This window comes from Pseudonaja textilis, chromosome 1 (assembly GCF_049901715.1).
Source record: "Pseudonaja textilis isolate UNSWEBS1 chromosome 1, rPseTex1.2, whole genome shotgun sequence".
Taxonomy (NCBI): Eukaryota; Metazoa; Chordata; class Lepidosauria; order Squamata; family Elapidae; genus Pseudonaja; species Pseudonaja textilis.
Window position 1 is genome coordinate 227266365 of NC_141990.1, and position 19602 is coordinate 227285966.

The 19602-nt window shown below is 40.4% G+C and overlaps 2 protein-coding genes across 4 annotated transcripts in view; both read left to right on the plus strand.

Moving 5' to 3' along the window:
- Window positions 1–6364, plus strand: part of SAXO4 (stabilizer of axonemal microtubules 4) — a 28019-nt gene extending 21655 nt beyond the window's left edge. For 2 of the 3 annotated variants that reach the window (XM_026720102.2, XM_087920838.1), the window contains 7 exons: window positions 898–957; window positions 1081–1167; window positions 1594–1710; window positions 2117–2211; window positions 2792–2956; window positions 3203–3290; window positions 3711–6364. In XM_026720102.2, the coding sequence (XP_026575887.2) occupies window positions 898–957; window positions 1081–1167; window positions 1594–1710; window positions 2117–2211; window positions 2792–2956; window positions 3203–3290 (612 nt within the window). In that variant the 3' untranslated portion in view covers window positions 3711–6364. Of the gene's footprint in view, window positions 1–897; window positions 958–1080; window positions 1168–1593; window positions 1711–2116; window positions 2212–2791; window positions 2957–3202; window positions 3303–3710 lie in introns of all 3 variants that reach the window. The other variant, XM_087920837.1, reaches the window with a different exon arrangement.
- A 7328-nt stretch (window positions 6365–13692) lies between these two features.
- Window positions 13693–18642, plus strand: LRRC10B (leucine rich repeat containing 10B). Its single transcript, XM_087920839.1, has one exon. The coding sequence runs from the start codon at window positions 14370–14372 to the stop codon at window positions 15246–15248; it is 879 nt and encodes a 292-aa protein (XP_087776965.1). The 5' UTR covers window positions 13693–14369; the 3' UTR covers window positions 15249–18642.
- Window positions 18643–19602: the final 960 nt, after the last annotated feature.

Sequence of the window (19602 nt, forward strand, 5' to 3'; positions counted from 1 at the left end):
TTCAAATATTTTCATTAAGCAAAAAATAATTGCCAGCTCCCAGGATTATTTTGGTTTTCTCCAAATATATATCTTTCCTATATTTCTTCTATAAAAATTGGATGGTTGCAGCCTTGGATTATTTTAGAAATATGCCCACCTGCCAGTAATAGGTCCAAGGTTTGCTAAAGTAGCATACAGGAGCCAAAGTTTGAGAAGGGAAAGGTAGCATTCTAATAATTTAATACTTTCTAGCTTGTCATATCATTCAGGAGCTATTTTTGCTAGCAAATTTTTCAAGGGTACAAATTGCAACAAACCAGAACACAAATTCCTAGGGTGAAAGTTCCAGAATATTATTTTGTGTAGAGTTCCCCATACAAATAGCAAACTCATTTTCTTTATCCATATGTGGCTAAAAGAGTATCTTCCTTGTAGAAGAGAAGTTTGGGGAAACCCCTAGGTTTGAAGACATACAAAAACCCTTTATGGAAAAAAAAAGAAAGAAGAAAGGTGCCAGCTAAGATCAATAAAATTTGAGCATGCTTATTTGGCTTGAAATCCTGGCTGAGGGAAACAACCTAATGGAATGGAGTACTGTGGAAACGGGTATATCAGATCTGGCTGGAAACTTAAATACATGAAATGCCATTGTTATAATTACTACTTATGCCTTTCCCACAATAATAATGCTAGTAATAATAATTACTACTTCTTACACCCCACCATAGCTGATCCAGATACCACCAGTATTAGTTCAGATAATTAGATAGTATTAGTAGGGTCTCCTATTAACCTGGCTCCTTGGTGTTTTTTTTTCCCAACATAGTAAAAGCTACATTAAAATAACTGTTATATCCAATCTGCTTTCCCTCTCTCTAGGTCTAAATATTGCTTTTCATTTGTTTTGCTTTGTAGGACAGCAATCCTGGAATCAGCATTATGAAAGCAGATTATATACCATCTTCTATTCCACATGTAAGAAGTGCACCTACTGGCATGGATGGGGCTGGATGAACAAATATTATTTCCATTTTATTCTTCAATATCTACCCCTGTATATGTAGCTATCCACACATCTTTATTTTTTCTTCCTGAAAGGGGGATGAATTTCTACCAGTCCTTTCCAAAGGCTCTGAGCGGGGCTCTGGATTTAGTCGGCAGAAGGATCTTCGCCTTGGTTCTTCAGTAAGTGACAATTCGGTGTTGACAGAACAGGTTTTTTCTCCCATTTCATTTTTCTCTGCTTTGAACTTCTGCTTTTGTACACAGGAGAAATGTGTCCAAAATTCTTCACAGCTATTTCCGAATTATCCTTATGTTTGTAATTCTTCTATCTGTTACTTTTCACTCCCTGCTTTCATTTCCCCCTTTTGTCTGTCCTTCTACATTTTTCTCTCGTTTTTCCCTATCAGCATCTACAAATAGATACCTCTCTTTTCTCCACTTCTTCCTCGAGTATGGGCATCCCAAACTCCCTTATACTTGTTTAGTCATTTATCTGTTCACCTTCCATTACCTTTCCTATCTTGATTCCTATTTTCTTTGTTGCTTGCTTCTCCTGTACTTCACCAACTCTTCTAAATCTTGTTTGTTACGGTCCTCATTTCACAGGGAGCTCTACCCATTGCAGAAGCATCTGGGCCACTGAGCCATTCTCAGTTCCAAGGCCATCAGCGACAGCCTCAAACACAAACCAATCTTCTAGGACGAGAGTATGTGGGCAACAAGGTATGATGGATGCAGTGGTGGGATTCATTTTTTTTTACTACCAGTTCTGTGAGTGTGGCTTGGTGGGTGTGGCAGGGGAAGGTTACTGCAAAAACCCATTCCCTCCCTACCCCACTAACCTGCTTTCCAGCTCCATTCTCCTGTGCAGGGCAACCAAAGAAGACTCAGCTGATCAGCTGGGACTCAGGAGGCAGAGAATAGATGGGGATAGGGGCAATCAGAGACAAAAAAATTCCGCTACCGGTTCTCCAGAACTGGTCAGAACCTGCTGAATACCACCTCTGGTTGGATGTATAATAAGGGAGTTATTTTGGGATCTTACAATTGTTTTCATAATCACATATTTCTTGTTCACTTCTTGAGGAATCAAGCCCTTAGTCCTGCTTTCATGCCTTTCTCCATATAGGAGCCATCGGGATTCAGCACCAACAACCTTAATTATGTGATACCTGTGTATGATCCAAATCTGCCCAACAGGTTTTTGACTAGCTATAATTCCAAGTAAGTTTGGTAGTTGTTTACCATCCATATTAGGATAGTAACATTCAAAGAACCAGTTTGGTCTACTGGTTAAGGCACCAGGCTAGAAACCAGAAGACTGAGTCCTAGTTCTAACTTAGGCTTGAAAGCCAGCTTGGTGACTTTGGCTAATAGTTCTCCCTCTGCTCATTCAATGCCTGTCACAATTGGTTGATCCAATAAAAGCAGATCCTGAACTTGCAGGAAAACACTAGGAAAGGGGGAAAAGATAGGAGCATTCCTAAGCTATGATTTTTCTCTTAAAGCATAATTTTGTCTATTTGCATAGGTGGCTTTGATTCTTTTATCTATATGGACCAAGTTATTTGAAGCAAAGACTTTGGAGGATGGATAGTGGAAGCAGAGGGCAGAAAAAAGTAGTGGACCTGCTATTTGTAGAAAAAAATAAATATCCATACCCTAGTGTAAACTCTCAAATTGCACATCTGTAGTGCCAGAGGCAAGCAGTGCCAGAGTAAAGACATACCTCTGATTTATATTTGTGAGATCACAAGAAGCAGTTGCCGAATCTGCCAGGCTTAATCATCTTTCTCTTTATCAGATTTTATGAAACCATTTCAAAGGGAGTGGACAGGGAGGGCTGGACCCGTGGGGGCATCCAGCCTCAACAAGCAGGTGGCTTTGCTACGAACAACCACGGCACTGACTTAGGAAGTGATCCTAATGCTACAGAGACCTTGAGGACTGTTCATCCCCATGTTGGCAGGTGATATATCATAGTGGCAGGGCTGTTTCTTTTTCTTTTGCTCCATCAAGTCAATTCTGGTGCCCGTTGCCATTTCATCTCCTTCCCTTGGGTGCCTTCTACCCTTATTTGTTTGTTTGTTTGTTTGTTTGTTTGTTTGTCTGTCTGTCTGTCTATCTATCTATCTATCTATCTATCTATCTATCTATCTATCTATTTATTTGTTTATTTATTTTGTTTTCCAATGCTTGTCCTCTGCCATTATAGGACAATCACAACTGTTGATCCATTCTATCGCGATTCTCCCCATGATCGTCACTTTGCTGCCCTTCATCAGACAACTGTCCCCAATTAAGTAAGTAACTTGGTCCATTGCATCTTAAGGCACTCCAAAAGCAGGGCAAAATATGACAGTATTATCAGGATAAGAAATGTAAGTTTACAGTAGTACATTGTATGAATTTAATTCAACTACTGCTGACAAACTAAAGCTCAGTTTAGTGTCTCCTATGTCTACTCAAGTTTTTTCCAGTTTCAGGAACAAAAAATACAGATACTTGATATTTCTCTCTCACACACAGAGAGCAAAACGACACAGAACAATCAAGCCATTTTCCCTTTTGAAGAAATGTTTTAGGAACTAGCTACAGGTCAATGTTGCAGGGGAGGGAATCTCACAAGTTATCAATGGAGACTATTTTTACAATCATGTCATCCTTATTTTTCTTTTCAACCTAAAATCTTATCCTAATTTAATATGCTTGCCTATTTCCAGCCTCTGTTCAGAAGTGAAAAGCACAGTGATGCCTTTGGACTTCAAGGAACCACCCTGCATGCTAAGGAAAGAGCATCACTAATTGTACTGTCATAACGAATCTGTTTTATTTTATATGGTATTGTTTTAAAGAAATTAAGACACATATTCGAGCTATGTCTCCTGTCCTAGATTAGTACCTTGAAACAGGGATTAAAATTTTTGGGAGGGATACTTATGGTTTTTTTAGAATTTCTGCAGCTCTATAGCTGTACAAACCTTGTGACATAATGTGAGTATCTGACTAACTGAGATCTCTTTATATCTCTCTAACCACAGAATAAAGATACCAAGATGTAAGGGCCTGTCCTCATTACACTGCTTTCATTTCATCCTTGATTCACAGTAGAAGAAGCTTAAATTTATATTTAGCTCTTCCAATTTTGAAGTGATACTTTCCACCTTCTGGGACAAGTTTTGTTGTGACTGTATATTTTCATGCTTTCTCGGTTACATGGTTGATAGTACAGCTGGATTTGTCCAATTCATTTGGCCAATTCAGGTTGCTGTGAGCATAACCTCTTACCTCTGACTGTTGGGCATAGCCCTCCATTGGCACTTTGATTTGGAACCCAGCAGGGGTGGGATTCAAATTTCTTAACAACCGGTTCTGTGGGCGTGGGTTAATTTGTGGGTGTGGCTTGGGGGTCATGTGACTGAGGTGGGGGTGGCTTGTAGATTGGGCATGGCTACATGGTCATGTGACTGGGGTAGGAGTGGCTACATGGTCATGTGGCTGGGGTAGGCATGGCCATGTGGCTGGCAACCCAAATTTAAGTCGTCCTCACTGAATGACCAGGTGCTCACTTAGTGGCCAATTGCTTAGCAAGTGCTTTTTGCCAGTTTCCAAGGCCTAGGGAAGCCCTGGCAAGGCCCAGGCAGGTGGCCATGTGGCTGGCAACCCAAATTTAAGTGGTCCTCACTTAATGACCAGGTGCTCGCTTAGTGGCTAATTGCTTAGCATGATATAAGGATTAAAAAACCATTTTATCTATTGGACTGGATGGAGTTTGTGCCTACTTCTTAAAAAAGCTATCCACTGCCATAGCTGAACCTCTAAGCATAATCGTTGAAAAATCTTTCAGGACCACCTCCTTGCCAAATCTATGGTCACTAGCCACAGTCATTCCCATCTTCAAAAAGGAAGACCCCAGCCTAGTTGAAAATTACAGACCAATTTCTTTATGCTGTGTCACCTGTAAAGTCATGGAATCAATTATTAACCAATCCATTATCCTCCACTTAGAGACAAACAACCTACTCTCTAACAAACAGTTTGGTTTCAGAAGGAAACTGTCCTGTAACCTGCAACTCTTGCACTGTAAAAACATATGGACTACATAACTTGATCAGGGCAAAGCAGTTGACACAATTTACATCAACTTCTGTAAAGCCTTTGATTCAGTGGTACATGACAAACTACTCCTAAAACTAAGATCTTATGGTATCTCTGGAAACCTGCATAACTGGATAGAAGCATTCCTGTCAAACAGGCAACCAATGGTCAAAATTGGGAGTGTCCTATCAAATCCTGTCAACAGTGGTGTCCCCCAAGGCAGTGTTCTAGGACCAACTCTCTTCATACTCTATATTAATGACCTCTGGGATTATATTAAGAGCAACTGCATTCTTTTCGCTGACGATGTAAAGCTATTCAACACCACTGACAATGCTGCTACCCTTCAAAAAGACCTCGACTATGTGTCAGAATGGTCAAACAAATGGCAACTTCAAATCTCAACAAATAAATGCTCTATCTTACATATTGGCAAAAAAAATATATCAAAAAATAAAATACAAGCTAAATAGTCAAGGCCTTGTTGATGATCCAAACTCTGTCAAGGACCTTGGAGTACTCATATCAAATGATTTAAGTGCTAGAGCCCACTGTAATTACATAGCCAAAAAGGCATTAAGAGTTGTTAACCTAATCCTGCGTAGCTTTTTCTCTGGTAATATCACTCTACTAACTAGAGCATATAAAACATTTGCTAGACCAATACTTGAATACAGCTCATCAGTCTGGAACCCGCATTACATATCTGATATTAATACAATTGAGAAAGTCCAGAAATATTTTATGAGAAGAATCCTCCACTCCTCTACTCGTAGCAGAATACCTTATGCCACCAGACTTGAAATTTTAGACCTAGACAACCTAGAATTACGCCGCCTTCAGTTCGATCTAAGTATAGTATATAAAATTATATGTTACAATGTCCTACCTATCAATGAATACTTCAGCTTCAACCAAAACAATACAAGAGCACTAAATAGATACAAACTCAAGGTAAACCGCACCAAACTTGATTGCAGGAAATACGACTTCAGCAACAGAGTAGTCAATGTCTGGAATACTCTACCTGACTCTGTGGTTTCTTCCCCAAACCCCAAAATCTTCAACATTAGTTTGTCTTCTATTGACCTCACCCCTTTCCTAAGAAGTCTGTAGGAGGCGTGCATAAGCACACCAAAATGTGCCTAATGTCCCTGTCTTATTGTTTCTTTTTTTTCTTATCCATATCCATTTCATATATTTATAACCATGTTTATACTTATACCTGTTATCTAAAAATTGTTTGACAAATAAATAAAATAAAATAAATGCAAATTGGAAAGGAAAGACTGCAGAGATTGTGCACAAGTGATTTGTACCAACCAATACACTATGTAACTGAAGATGGTTTATGTTTTATGTTTTTGTTTATGTTTAAAAAAACTAAAACACTTTTATTTTAAAAAAATCATTTATGTATGCATGCAACTTCTTGTTACATTGAAGTTGCTATATATTGATTTAAGCAGAAACAGATAATGTATAACATCAATGTAACAAGAAGTTGCCTGTCTCCCTTTTGGTAAGTTGCATTTTTATTTATGTATTTATTTATTTTTTTACCATCTGTTTTTGTTTTTATTAATCATAAAAAACAAAACATACTAAAGAAATAAATAAACACATAAAAAATATTTTACTATTCATCTTGATGTTTTTTTCTCCTCTGCTTAAAGAAACATCAAGATGAATAGTAAAATAATTTTTATTTATGTGTTTATTTATTTCTTTAGTATCTGTTTTGTTTTTATGATTAATAAAAATAAAAACAGATAGTAAAAAAATAGATAAGTACATAAATATAAAAAAGCATCTTACCAAAAAGGAGACAGGCAAGTTGGCTAGCCAACTATGCCGGGGTCCTCCTCAGTCTTCTTGCTTGCTGCAGCATGGCCCGCCAGCCCATGAGTTGGCTCTCGACTGGGCTGGCAGCGGAGGTGGCAGGAGGAGGTAGGGGACTGGGCCAGCAGCAAGAGTTGCTGCTTTGCCTCCTCACTACCAATTGCTACCGACTCCTGGGCCAGCCGGCCGCAAGGCAGCAACTATGGAGGGCCGCAGGTGAGTGAAGATGGGGGCGGGCAAGGAAGGGAGTGTCAGCAAGGGCGGTCGACCAGGACTGGTGGCGGTAGGTAGGTGACCGGATTGGAGGGTCATACTTACTGATCTGCATCTTCGGAGGCCAGCGGTGGGGTAGGCAGTCCAGGCGGGCGAGGACATCTAGTGGCGGTGGTGACTGGGGCTTGCGGCTTGCCCTCACTCAGCAGGGCAGCAGAAGGCAGGCAGGGAAGGACAGCTGGCTAGCTGGCTGGCTCGGCTGCTGCTGCTGCTGCTGCTGGTGTGAGCGATGGCACTGTGTGGGTAATTTTTTGTAATTAGTGCGCATGTGCTATAAGAAGGGGTGGGGCAGGGAGGGCGGGGGAGAGTGAGAAAGGGATTTTTGCCCGTCGCAGTAAAAAAAACACCTGTTTTTTAAAAAAACAGGTTTTTTTTAACTTTGGAGCACGCATAGGGGCAGGGGCCAGGGAAGGGAAGGGAGGGGAGGGTGGGGGAGAACGTGGAAGGGATTTTCATGCATGTGCAGTAAAAAACCCATTTAAAAAAACCATTTTTTTTTAACTTTGGAGCACGCATAGGGGCAGGGGCCGGGTCAGCGAAGGGACGGGTGGGCGGGAGAGAATGAGGAAGGGATTTTGCACATGCACAGTAATAAAAACCAGTTTTTGGCCTGTAGGGGTGGTGGAGAGGGCCGGGGCCAAGCAGGGGTCCATTTTACCGGTTCTTAGAACTACCAGTGATGTTAACAACCGGTTCTATAGAACCAGTGCGAACTGGTAGAAACTCACCCCTGGAACCCAGGACACATGAGTTTCTGCATACCCTAAAGAATGCTAGATCTACAGTCTCTCCCCCCCAGAAGGCCAATTGATAGGTCAAAGAGGAGTGCTTTGTGTACTGGAAGGTAGCACCTCCAATACTTGCTATCCTTCTTTGACATATCAGTTGGACTATTTTGAAAAGAAGCCACCTGTGTTTAAAAACAACGATTGGCAGGGGACAGGCATGGAGCACCTCTATATCTCTGAGCCATCAACCCAGTAACTTTGAAGCTAGCTAAACCCTCCATCCTAGATCCCTATCTTCACTTGTCTCAATACATATTAAGAGGTAATTGATTGTTGCTTTTCCCAATGGCAAGTTAAGCTTGGTAGGAGAGGAGATGAAACCATGAAAAAAAAACATCAATCATTTTGTTTAACTTTAAGAGTAGTACTTGATCTTGTGATGGAGGCATACTAGGGCTTGGCAGTTAGGGCTGCACAGATTATGCCAACGTATATTTTGCTAGCTCAAGAACTGGAAAAAATGTGCATGAATGTAAATCAAAAGAAGAGCACTTAGTATGTATATGCCACTTGCAGCATGCCTGGATGTTCTGGTTTGGGAAATATTTTCTTTTTTACTTCCAAACATGCCATATATTTGCCCAGTCTTTTCTAAAATCTGTTAGGAAAGATCAATAGAATAAAACAGAATTCTTTATGGGCCAAGTGTGATTGGACTTGGTGAATATGCTCTCAGTGTACATAAAAGAAAAGATGCATTCGTCAAGAATCATAAGGTACAATACTTAACAATAGTCATAGGGTACTATTCAATAACTAAGATATTGAATAACTTATATGTAATATACAATAAGATAAAAGTGCCACCTGTTTGTGACATACTTCCTATATTATTCTTACCCACTATGTGTTCTATTCGGTTCAGACTTTATTATTTATAAATCTTGGTCTTTAGTATAGCGTGAGTCACAAGCCTAGCCATTGAGTAGGTGATGCTTGTGACCTGGTCATATATAAGTGTCACAAAACCAGAAAGAAATGGCTTGCAGACATCCAGATTCTCTTTTGGGAGATTTCTCCTATCACCTTCTTCTACCCTGGAGGCCTTCATTTCTCATTGTAGTGAAATGGTAGCTCCATTCTGCTAAAAGTAAAAAGTGATGGAATATTAGAGCTAATGCAATATGCCTTTACACGTTGACCCTAATCTGTGATCCATTCGGCCATTGTCTGAGAGAAAGATAATGCAGTCTGATGTAACCAGAAGGAACATTGAATGCTAAGCCAAGCATATTTTTTTACCTCAATGTTGGATGGTCCCTGTGATCATCTAAAAAGAGTATACAATTATTTTTCATAAGTAGAAAAATAATTGTAGTGACAAATGCACTTCAATAATACAATCAGTATTTACTAATCTAAACAAATGACCAGAATGATCATGGGTAGGCAAAAAAGCAGTGAGAGCAGGAGTTACTTCCAACTTCCTGCTGGTTTCCTCCATTGAGTTTCCTTGTGGGAAGCTGGCAGCAAGCATCAGAAATCACAATCACTTGACTGCAGGGATGCTACAACATCCACAGTTCTGCAAATATTGTCTGAATATTGTGGAAATTTCAATTCAGGAGAAATGAGTCTTGGTTTTTTTTAAAGTTAGCAGATTTCCCGGAGTGAAATTTGATTTAAGAATTGTTGCGATTTAATGCACCGTTTCAGCTAACTTAAGGGACAAACAGACAAATAGATAAACACAAGAGTTTTAGTAGTATATAGATTCATTGAGGTGCTAAGGATATAACTCCCTGATCTCAATCATACATATGTACAGCATATAGAGGTAGAAGGATCTCTTGTCCACCTGCAGGGTATTCCTCTTTGTGATACACAAACTGACTAACCTGCCTATAGAGTTAAGAAGACTTTGTTGATTTCAGATTTGATGTAGTAAACATTCAGAAGTTGCAGAAAGCACATCTGGAATTAGAATTCCTTCTGTTTTTTTTTTTGTTTGTTATTCTTAGGAAAAATTTACTTCTTGAAGACTTGAAAACTAAAGACCCAGAAATGCTAGCCACACTATCTTGTGTGCTGTATTATTCCTTTGCAGCATGGAACAGACACTGTGACTTACTTTACCAGTTAATGTAATGCACACCAATTCTCCTTTTGTTCTCAGTTTTCTGTCCAGTAATAATAGCTGCCATATTGTACTCTCTTTTTTATTTCCATTTCTCACATTTCTCCCAGTGGATGAGTTTTCACTCTGGTGTATGTTTCATGAGCTGGTAGTATTGCTGCTGCTTTACTGGAAAACATAGAGCAGCTATATGTTCAATGTGGAGGTCATCTGCCATCTAATCAATTTTTCATCGGACCTTGGATTAAGATAACACATTACTCCAACTGGAGAAAGGAGAAATGGCTTGCAATGGTTGCACCTTTTGCCTAGCCAGTCCCATGTTCTTGTTTTAGAAGTTATTTTTTTTGCATCCCAGTATATGTAAGAGCTGGGTTAGGTTGTTTGTATGAGGTCTTCTGAAATTAGAAAAGAAAGCACTCTGCACCTCTATTTAAAGCAACCCAGTCTCTATTAAGGTTATGCCTCAGCTGATTTTGTTGTCTCAAAATGTTTTTAATATTCTTTTTTTTTTAGCTTCAGGAACCATTCTTATGACTTTTTGTTTTTGTTTTGAATATTTCTTTAAGAATTGTAAGGCTTTGCGAGAAGTTTATATTGCTTATTATTTAATGCTGCCACTTTCTTAATGAAACTCTAAGATAAATTCCATCTGCTGTATCATTATTGCAAGAAAAGGAAAGCATTGCTACTCACTTATCATGTGTCAGCTAGCTCATAGCCACACCTTCACCGTGTTGACTTTATCATCTTTTCATACACCTTGCAAAAATGTACTCTTTGCTATGCTGTTTTGTCTGAGATACACTCTCTCTGCTTTTTCCCTCCCACTGAATATCTGTGTTTGTATTTTCCCAGATGGATTAACTGTATTTTCTGAAGATAAGCAGTCCATGCTGTCACTAAAAGAGTAGGGGGTTATTGTCCAAAATTGTGTTTTTGTCCAGCATGCAGTGAGTGGACAGGCTGGTGTTTTCCATTTTGGTAAAAACCTTGTATAAGAGTAATACGATGATGCTATGGTTATCTACAGAATGGATATTTGATGTGTGATTATATTGTTGATGGCAATGTTAGAGCCTAAAAAGGAACATGGACATGTGGATCAGCTCTATATTATTAACTGGCAATTGACTCAACAGAGAGATGCAGGCATATAATTGTGGAAAAAGAATCCACATCACCTTTTCCCAACCATGTGGAGTGAAATAAATGCAGAGTGGGTGTCATAATGATGTGTGTGTGTATGTGTGTGTGTGTGTGTGTATTTGTTTTCTGAGGTTTTCGCGGGTATTTGTATGTGGATCTTTGGTTATTCCGGTTTTCTCCAGCGTAAAATTGGAAGTATCTTGGCGACGTTTCGACGAAATCTCATTTGTCATCTTCAGGCTTATGGGGATTGGTATCAAAATAACTAGCACACCAGTGGGGATAGGCTGAAAGCTCCTGGGGATGGGTGAACTGATTGAGATAGGTATCTCTCTGGGTATAGTCTTCTCAGAGTATAATCTATGATAGAAAAGTTAATTCAGAAATGAATCAATTGCTCACTTCTGTAGGAGCTAATTAAGGATCTCCAGCATTTGTTTCAGTTGCTAACTATGCATGTGCCATCACTGCTGACATTCATTCATGGTTATGATCTGCTACTATTACATGTTAGGTGGATGTAAAGATATTCACTTAATTTTCCATAAGTGTAATGTTTCCCAAAGAAGCACCTATTTGAGGTTACTGATTCATTACTTACAACCCTAGGCAAGAAGACTTATAATGCAGCTTTGCTTCACTATTCATTTCATTTGCTGGGTTATGGTAGTTCCATTTCTTTATGTTAGTATAGCAGATACTGTAGACTTCTAGCAATCTCTCTAAATGTTGTAGCAGCAGCTCTACAGCTACATAAGTAATTTATGTGTTGGTATCTGTAATAGTGTTTTCCTGTATTAAGGCAGCAAGACTAGAGGCCAGTGGATGGTTCATGCTACAATCATAGTAAGAACTATGTCATGCACAGTAGGCTGTAAATATTGCCTTTTTCCAGATTATTGAAGCAGGTAGAAAAGCTTTGTCAAGATTGGTTAAGCAGAGTACTATGTCAAGTCAGTCCATGTGGAAATCTGAATGTGCTCTTGATGGGTGTGTACAACATCCTTGGTGTATTTTTAGAGGGAAGGATGCAGGAGTGTCCACAGGCAGAAGCAAAAAAGTCAAGATGGTGGCCAGAACTATATAATTGAAAACTCACCTTTTATATGTGTTGTGACATAAAGGGTAGCACGTTGATTGCATACTTGTGGCCCCATCTTGATTTTTGAGCTTTCCCTTATCGGAAGTTCTACAAAATGAAACAATTTCAACTTTGCAGCTCATTGATCTATTTGAAATATGGATCGAAAGCTTTCTTGCCATGTCATTTGGAACAGATTTAAGAATGTGACTCCTCTAACTTCCTTAACTACATACATTATTCATTGTTAAAATGACATTTCCAGTTGACAAAATATTCTTGGCTTTTTTCTCAGATTATTGTCAAGTAGCAGCAAAGAAATCTTTTGAATCTTCGGATACAGATAATCCTTGGCTTATGACCACATTTGAGCCCAAAATTTCTGTTGTTATGAAACATTTGTTAAGTGAGTTTTGCCCCGTTTTATGACCTTTCTTACCACAGTTATTAAATGAATCACTGCAGTGGATAAGTTAGTAACATGGTTGTTAAGTGAATCTGGCTTCCCCATTGATTTTGCTTGTCACAAGGTTGGAAAAAATGATCAGACTTTGGGACACAGCAACGGTCATAAGTATGAACCAGTTACCAAGCACCTGAATTTTCATCACATGATCATGGGGCTGCTACAAAGGTCATAAGTATGAAAAACATTCGTAAGTCACTTTTTTCAGTGTCGTTGTAATTTTGAACGGTCATTAAATGAACTGTTGTAAGTCAAGAACTACTTGTATTAGATTTCAGTTCTCAACAAGTTTGATGAAATGGAAAGAATGTAGTTACAGCGTAGGGCATTGTTCTTTATTAAAATAATATTACAAGTTTTGTTGATTTTTTTTTTTAAATAATATCTGTTAAAAGAAATCTGGGGTTGACAGAAGCTGAATTCCAGCCTCTGGAAGGCGACAGTTCTTACACATCCTGCAGTCTCCTCTCCTGTTCGAAACATTTAAAGTGGGAGGATGAATGAACATTGAAATTGGAAAGAGGAGCGGTCCCCTTGTCCATGTCTTCCGAGGGACAAAGAAGAACCCAAACTTTGTCTTATGGAGATGATGCCCTTCTCGCAACAGATTAAAAGGACGGCATGCCCCACACGGCTGGGCTGCCTATCCGGATGCAAAAGTAGGCTTGGGAAGCTGCTGGCGGCGTAAGAGGATGGCCGGGTGGGTCTCCGCATTCGGCGGGAACGGTGGGGTCCACCGCGGTTCTGCGCACCACCGAGCAAAGCGGAGCCCGGCCCATCTCGTCGTCTTCTCCTTCCACTCCGGGAAACTGAAGCCCGGGTTTTAAAAAAGAAGAAGAAAAGGCGGAGGCGGCGTTTTTGGCGCGGCGTTGTGCGGTTTTTTTTTTTTTTTTGCCTAGCCGGGCTTTAAAGCCGTCCTGTCCCCGGAGGCGTGCCAGGCCGGCAGTAGGAAGCGCGTAGTAGACGAAAGAGAGGGAAGAACGAATGCCTAGTCCCGCCCCGTCCGATCCGCTCGGCTCCGCCATAGGCCGATGAACCCGCGTGGGGGTTTCCATGGAAACGCCGAGTCGCTAGGCGCCCGGCTCATGTGTGGGAGTCTCGCTTAGACCTAGCAGGGACCCGGGAGGGAGAACGCCCGGGAGGCTGAGGAGGACCCGCGGGCCGGCCGGCCGCCGTCTAGAAGAACCGGTCCTCTGAAGCCGGCGGTTCCTTTCTGAAGGTCCTGGTTATGGACGGCAGCTGGCGCGGGAACGCAGCCTTCGAGGTTAAAGGATGGGCTGGTCCTCGGAGGCGGGCAGGCAACCCGGCTCTTGGAGCTTAATCCATCCGATGCCCGGGAACGCCCTCCGCGCCCCTCCGGCCTGGGGGGTCACAAAGGGCGAGTCCAGGAGCCACATCCCGGAGTCCAGCTGATTGGAGGACCCCTGTCTTCAGGAAAGGGATTTGAAAGAGGAGCCGGCCTGGCAGGGCTCATCTTCCACCGGAGAATCCTTCTAGGAGGAACCCAGGCTCAAGGGCTGGTGGAGCTTAGCCTGTTGCCATGCCTTGGAGGATTCCCAGCGAAGGTGGTGGCGTTCATCCTGCTCACACTTTCCCTTGTCTCTGAGGATGGGCAGTGGTGGTTCCTCAGGCAGGGAGGAGCGGCTGCCATCAGTGGCTGAAGAACAGCTGAGCGGAGGGGATCAGATGCTAGAGCTCTCTGGGCGCCACCTGAGGAAGCTGCCGACGCCGGTGTGTTCTCTGAGCACTCTGCAGAAGCTCTACATCAGTGGCACGGGGATCACGGAGCTGCCTGATGAGATTGGGGGGCTACAAGAGCTGCGCATCCTGGCCCTGGACTTTAACAAGCTGGAGGAAGTGCCTGAAACCTTGTGCCGCCTTCCCCATTTGACTCGGCTCTATCTAGGCAGCAACCGCCTCTTTGGCCTCCCTGCGGAATTCAGTCAGCTCAAGACTCTCCGTTGCTTGTGGATTGAGAGCAATTATTTGTACCACTTTCCCCAGGTTCTCCTCCAGATGCCCGAACTGCAATCTTTGCAAATGGGAGACAATCGTCTCAAAACCTTACCAAGTGGCCTGCCACTCATGAAGGGTCTTCGAGGACTTTGGTTGTATGGAAACCGTTTTGAGGAGTTTCCAAAACCTTTGCTTCGCATGAGTCAGCTTCACATTCTTGATGTTGACCGTAACAAGTTGACTGAATTCCCTGACTTGAGTCACCTGCGGAGGCTACGACTTTTCTCCTATGACCACAATCCAGTCGAAGCACCGCCCAATGTGGCTGACACTGTCTTTGTAGTGGGTGAGGGAGCACAGGAATTCCTGGAGGCTAGGGAGGAACGTCTCCAGGCTCTTCAACAGCAGAAAGCAGAAGATCAGGAAGAGAATGAATCTGAAGTTCTACAACCCAATATGAAAAATGATTCCACTGTATTGGAGGAGGAGGCTAGCTTTTCTGCTCTGGAATGCTCTCCGGGGGAGACATGAAATATTAGTAATGGCATGATTGCTGCTAAAGAAATCTAGTAGGTACTGATAGGTTTTCAAATCTGCAACTGGCTTGTAGAAAATTAAGAGCTGGGCACTCCCCCTTGTCTCAGGAGTTGCAATCAGAGGCAGGACTGTGGGTAGCAAGTGACTACAGTAATTGATAGCCCCTTGTAAAGAACATTGATCATCTATTCATCAGAAAGCTTGTTTTCTTCTTATTCTGAATGGAATGATGGGCAGCCTCTGCCAAAATGTCTGCAGTGCTCTATGGGTAATTTTGTGATCTGTCTAATCCTCGGGCACAACTCCCTAATTTGAAGTATCTGTACTGACCACACATGGCTGACAGAAACAGAATTTCAGATTGACATTCTGTTTGCCTGGTATTGTAAAGTAAATCTCGAAGGCAAGACAGGATAAAGCCATTTTTTGTTTATTCCCCACTCCATCCCCATAATAATTAACATCAACATTTTAATCCTATAACTGGAATTAGACTTGGAGGGAAACCTTATCTGTGCTGTTCCTTCAGCTGTTAGGTTTGAGAAGAAGCCGGGATGAAATCCTTGTTTGTGCATAGAGCTATTTGTCCTGGAAAAGCCTTGCTTCTGTTCTTTGTACAGCAGGGAAAAGGGTCATGCGTTACGCTGTTGCTTTCCTGGACTTTCTATTCCCTTAAAGGGGCACATAGGCAAAATTGATATGACCTTGGCCACTGCAGATTTGCATGGATCTAGAACCGAAGAGGGAGGCTGCCACAGGACTTTTTCTTGTGTGGGAGTGTGACAGGTTCATTCTCCTGGGGTCTTTCGGGCTAGATTTGTATTAAATCTAAGCAATAAAAGCCCGTTAGAGAAGAGAAAGAGGGAAGGGCACACATTCTCAGGGAGATTGCTACAAAAGCAGGAGACCAAAGGTGTGAGGTATGGCTGTTTTAAAGAGAGTTGTAAATTAAATTACAGTACCTGGTGAATGGAATCATGTTTCTCAGGCATCCTTGTCACATATTTTAGAAATCCTGCTTTAGTATGTCTGATCATGCACTTTTCTCTGTTTTCCTGCTTCTGAGATTTCTTTGCTTCCCCTTTCTGATTTCCTTTCTTCCATAGTTATCTGCTGCTGTCCTTCCCTGCCTGCCTTTTCAGAATATATTTCTTTGTCAACTATGTTCAGTCTTTCTCTGGACTGATAGCACTTTGCTCAGCCTCAATTTCAGTATCTGTGCTGGCACAATATGGTAGCTAGCATCAACAAACATCTTTTTCTTGGATTAATTTTAGCCTTATAATGAATGCTTATGCTATATTTTGTCATATTATAGTTTATTTTTCATTCATTGGCTGATTGCCACAAAATATTATTTTTGTTAACACACACACATCACCCTTCATTCTCACTGTTGTTTTTTTCTGACAGAAAAGAAGAAAGGCTTTCTTTTCAGTGTTGTAGTGATACTGATTGCAATTATTAGCTTCATCTTTTCCCCTTTTTAATTGGTTGCAACCATTTACATGGCATGTTTTCACATCCTTGTTAGGCTAACCACCTAATCACTGTGCTTTTTTTATGAGAAATCTCATACCATGGATGTACAGTCACACACCTAAGTTATTCATCTGCAGCTTCTGCCTCATAGCCACATGGTGCTGTCATAATTGAACTACACAGTAGCAATTTTTGTTGGCTTCCATATCCATTTTTAGCATCGCAGTGTTTACTTCAGTAAATGATGCCATATGTTTGAAATATTAGTTCAGTAGTTGAACTATTGAACATTTTGTCAAAGCAGACAACGGATTTGACAAGACACAGGTTGCCACCCGAACTAGATCAGTATTTACCAAATTGGTGTTTTTCTTCTTCTAAGAGGTTCCGTACAGTAATTGTCTCTATTCATTACAAGAATTCAAAAGTGAGAAAGAATTCATTTTTCACTTTTAAGTGAATTTGCATCATGACCGTAACCAACTCTGTAGTTGTGTATTAGCCACAACAACTTGAAAACATTCAGATAATTAATGACAACTTTTCCTCACTATTTAACAAACAGGGCCTCATAGACTAAAAAGTTTTGCTGGATTGCTTTTAATCTTCCATGAATGTTTCCTTTCTAGAATGTTATTTAACATGGCAGAGGAATTGAAAAACATGCTGGTTACAAACTGGTGATGGTTCATAACATCTTTCAGCATTAAGGATTCACATTTGGCGAAGTTCTGCTTACTTGGCAAACACTGAAAAAGTAGTGGATTGGTTAGCAACTGAAAAATTCAGTAGAGAACACAAATACTTAAGCCATAGAAAACTAAATTGGCAGGGTCCGTGGTAGAAAAATATTGAGTATGCTGATGATATAATGTAATTATGAGGAGTGGGTGGAATTGTGTCATCATCTTTGAAAAACACAATCAGGGTTGTCCCTGTCAGAGACAGAGTAAGACCTCAGATGATAGCTTCTGGTAGGAGAAACAGCTGTCCCTCTGCCATTCCCTTTGTTGAAAAATATTTGTACAACTTGGTTTGTTCTTCATTCCTACACTAACTTGCTACCCTCAGGTGCTATTCACTTACTAGTGTTAAAGTTGTATTCATCTGCTAAACAAATTCATACATCTTAACATTTGCCTGGAATAGCTAAAAGTCTTGGGTTAGCATCAAACTGAGGTTTTATTGCACTTCAGGCAAACTGCATTTTCTCATTAGGACAGGGAATTTTCAAGCCTTGACAGAGGTTGGAGAGGGGTCTTTGCAGCAACCAGCATCCTGCCGGAGTAGGGCAGGTGGCCTACTGTGCAATACACTACAAATTATACAATAATTGTCCAACTGTAGCCCCAGGAAGAGTTGTGAGAGCCAGAGTAATCTCTAAGCAGGTTTTCTTATTTCAAGTGGCTGTGACCCAGGGCTCTTTAGTAATACTAAAGAACTGGTTCTCTGCAGTTAGCTAGAAGTAGAATTAAATATTGTTCCTTAAGGCAGTTATAGAAAATTGACTAGCAAAAATCCTGTGATACTTCCAATTAGATTCTGATTAACAAAGAATCATTTCTAACTTTAATTAGAAGCTTCCCAGGTGTAGCGTCAGTCTCTAATTGTGATCTGTTCATCACATTCTAAATATCCCTTAATTAATTGCCTTTCCCAACAGAATGGAGTTTTTAGCTATTGGTTTTTGGTTTCCTTGAAAAAATGTCATGCAATTATGCTACTTTTAAATTAAAAATGTAAAGGGAAAATAATTAAAAGAAAACAATATTCCTGATAGAAATTAGGGTTGACTAATAAAAAAGCTAAAATCAGTAACACTCTGACCACAATGAACAGGAAATAATTAGTGGCTACAGCTACTAGAAGAAGCTTTATTTAAAATAAAAATAAATTTATCTTGAAAGATATGGTGGTGTTTTATTCATTGAAAAAGATCAGTGTTAATTATTTCTATTGTCATTTTCTAAGTGATTTTAAATGTTACTACTTAGACTTGCAGAAGATAGGAAGATATCATAGAGAACATTGGGTTGTAGTGGACTGGCAATAGCATCTGAGTTTACCATTAAAAGAAAGTGGAAGAAGAATATCCATTCTTTTGAACTTTGCACACAGTTTTTGTATATTAATTTTTTTATGGTACACCACTCTGATTCCCTCTGTAAGGGAGATGAGCAATTCTTCAATATGATAAATAAAAACATAAATCTTCAAATAGCTTAGTTGGGGACATAAAACACAGTTATAATAACAAAATCTTACAATTATGAATTCCTTTCATTCATATTTTTCTGATCATTAAACAATGAGCTAGAATTGACTAATTCTGCCTTAGAAGGGTTTTAATTCAGAACTGGCAAATGTTCAGGGAAAGGGTGATCTGGGTTGAAGGGAAATTCCTCCAGAATATTTCAATGTACTTGCTACTTCACTTTGATAAGAGTAAACTTAAGAGGGTGCCTTTAAGCAATCCCAAAACTTACTCATTTGGGTTATTTATCTTTTTGGTGGAAAATATGCATTTACCAGAATAAATTTTAGTTAAATAATTAAGCTAGAGAATGCGACCACTGACTGTCACATCTGAAATCAGATATCACTTGAATGTGCAAGTAGATCTCATGACTTGCTACACATGTCATGTATAACTTACAATTGACATGCACATCTATATCTCTTTCATATGTACTAGTTCTATATCAGGTATCCTTTACCCTTGCTGTATATTTTCCCTACCCTTGGTACGTTACCAAAGACTTTGATAAATATGCTATGTCTACATCAGTGTTTCTAAGTGCTTGTTGGTAAATTCTGAAAGTTGAAGTTCACACATCTTGTAATTGCTGAGGTTGAGAAACACCTG

Coding starts and splice junctions, on each gene's coding strand:
- LRRC10B (XM_087920839.1), top strand. CDS start 14,370: ATGGGCAGTGGTGGTTCCTCAGGCAGGGAGGAGCGGCTGCCATCAGTG.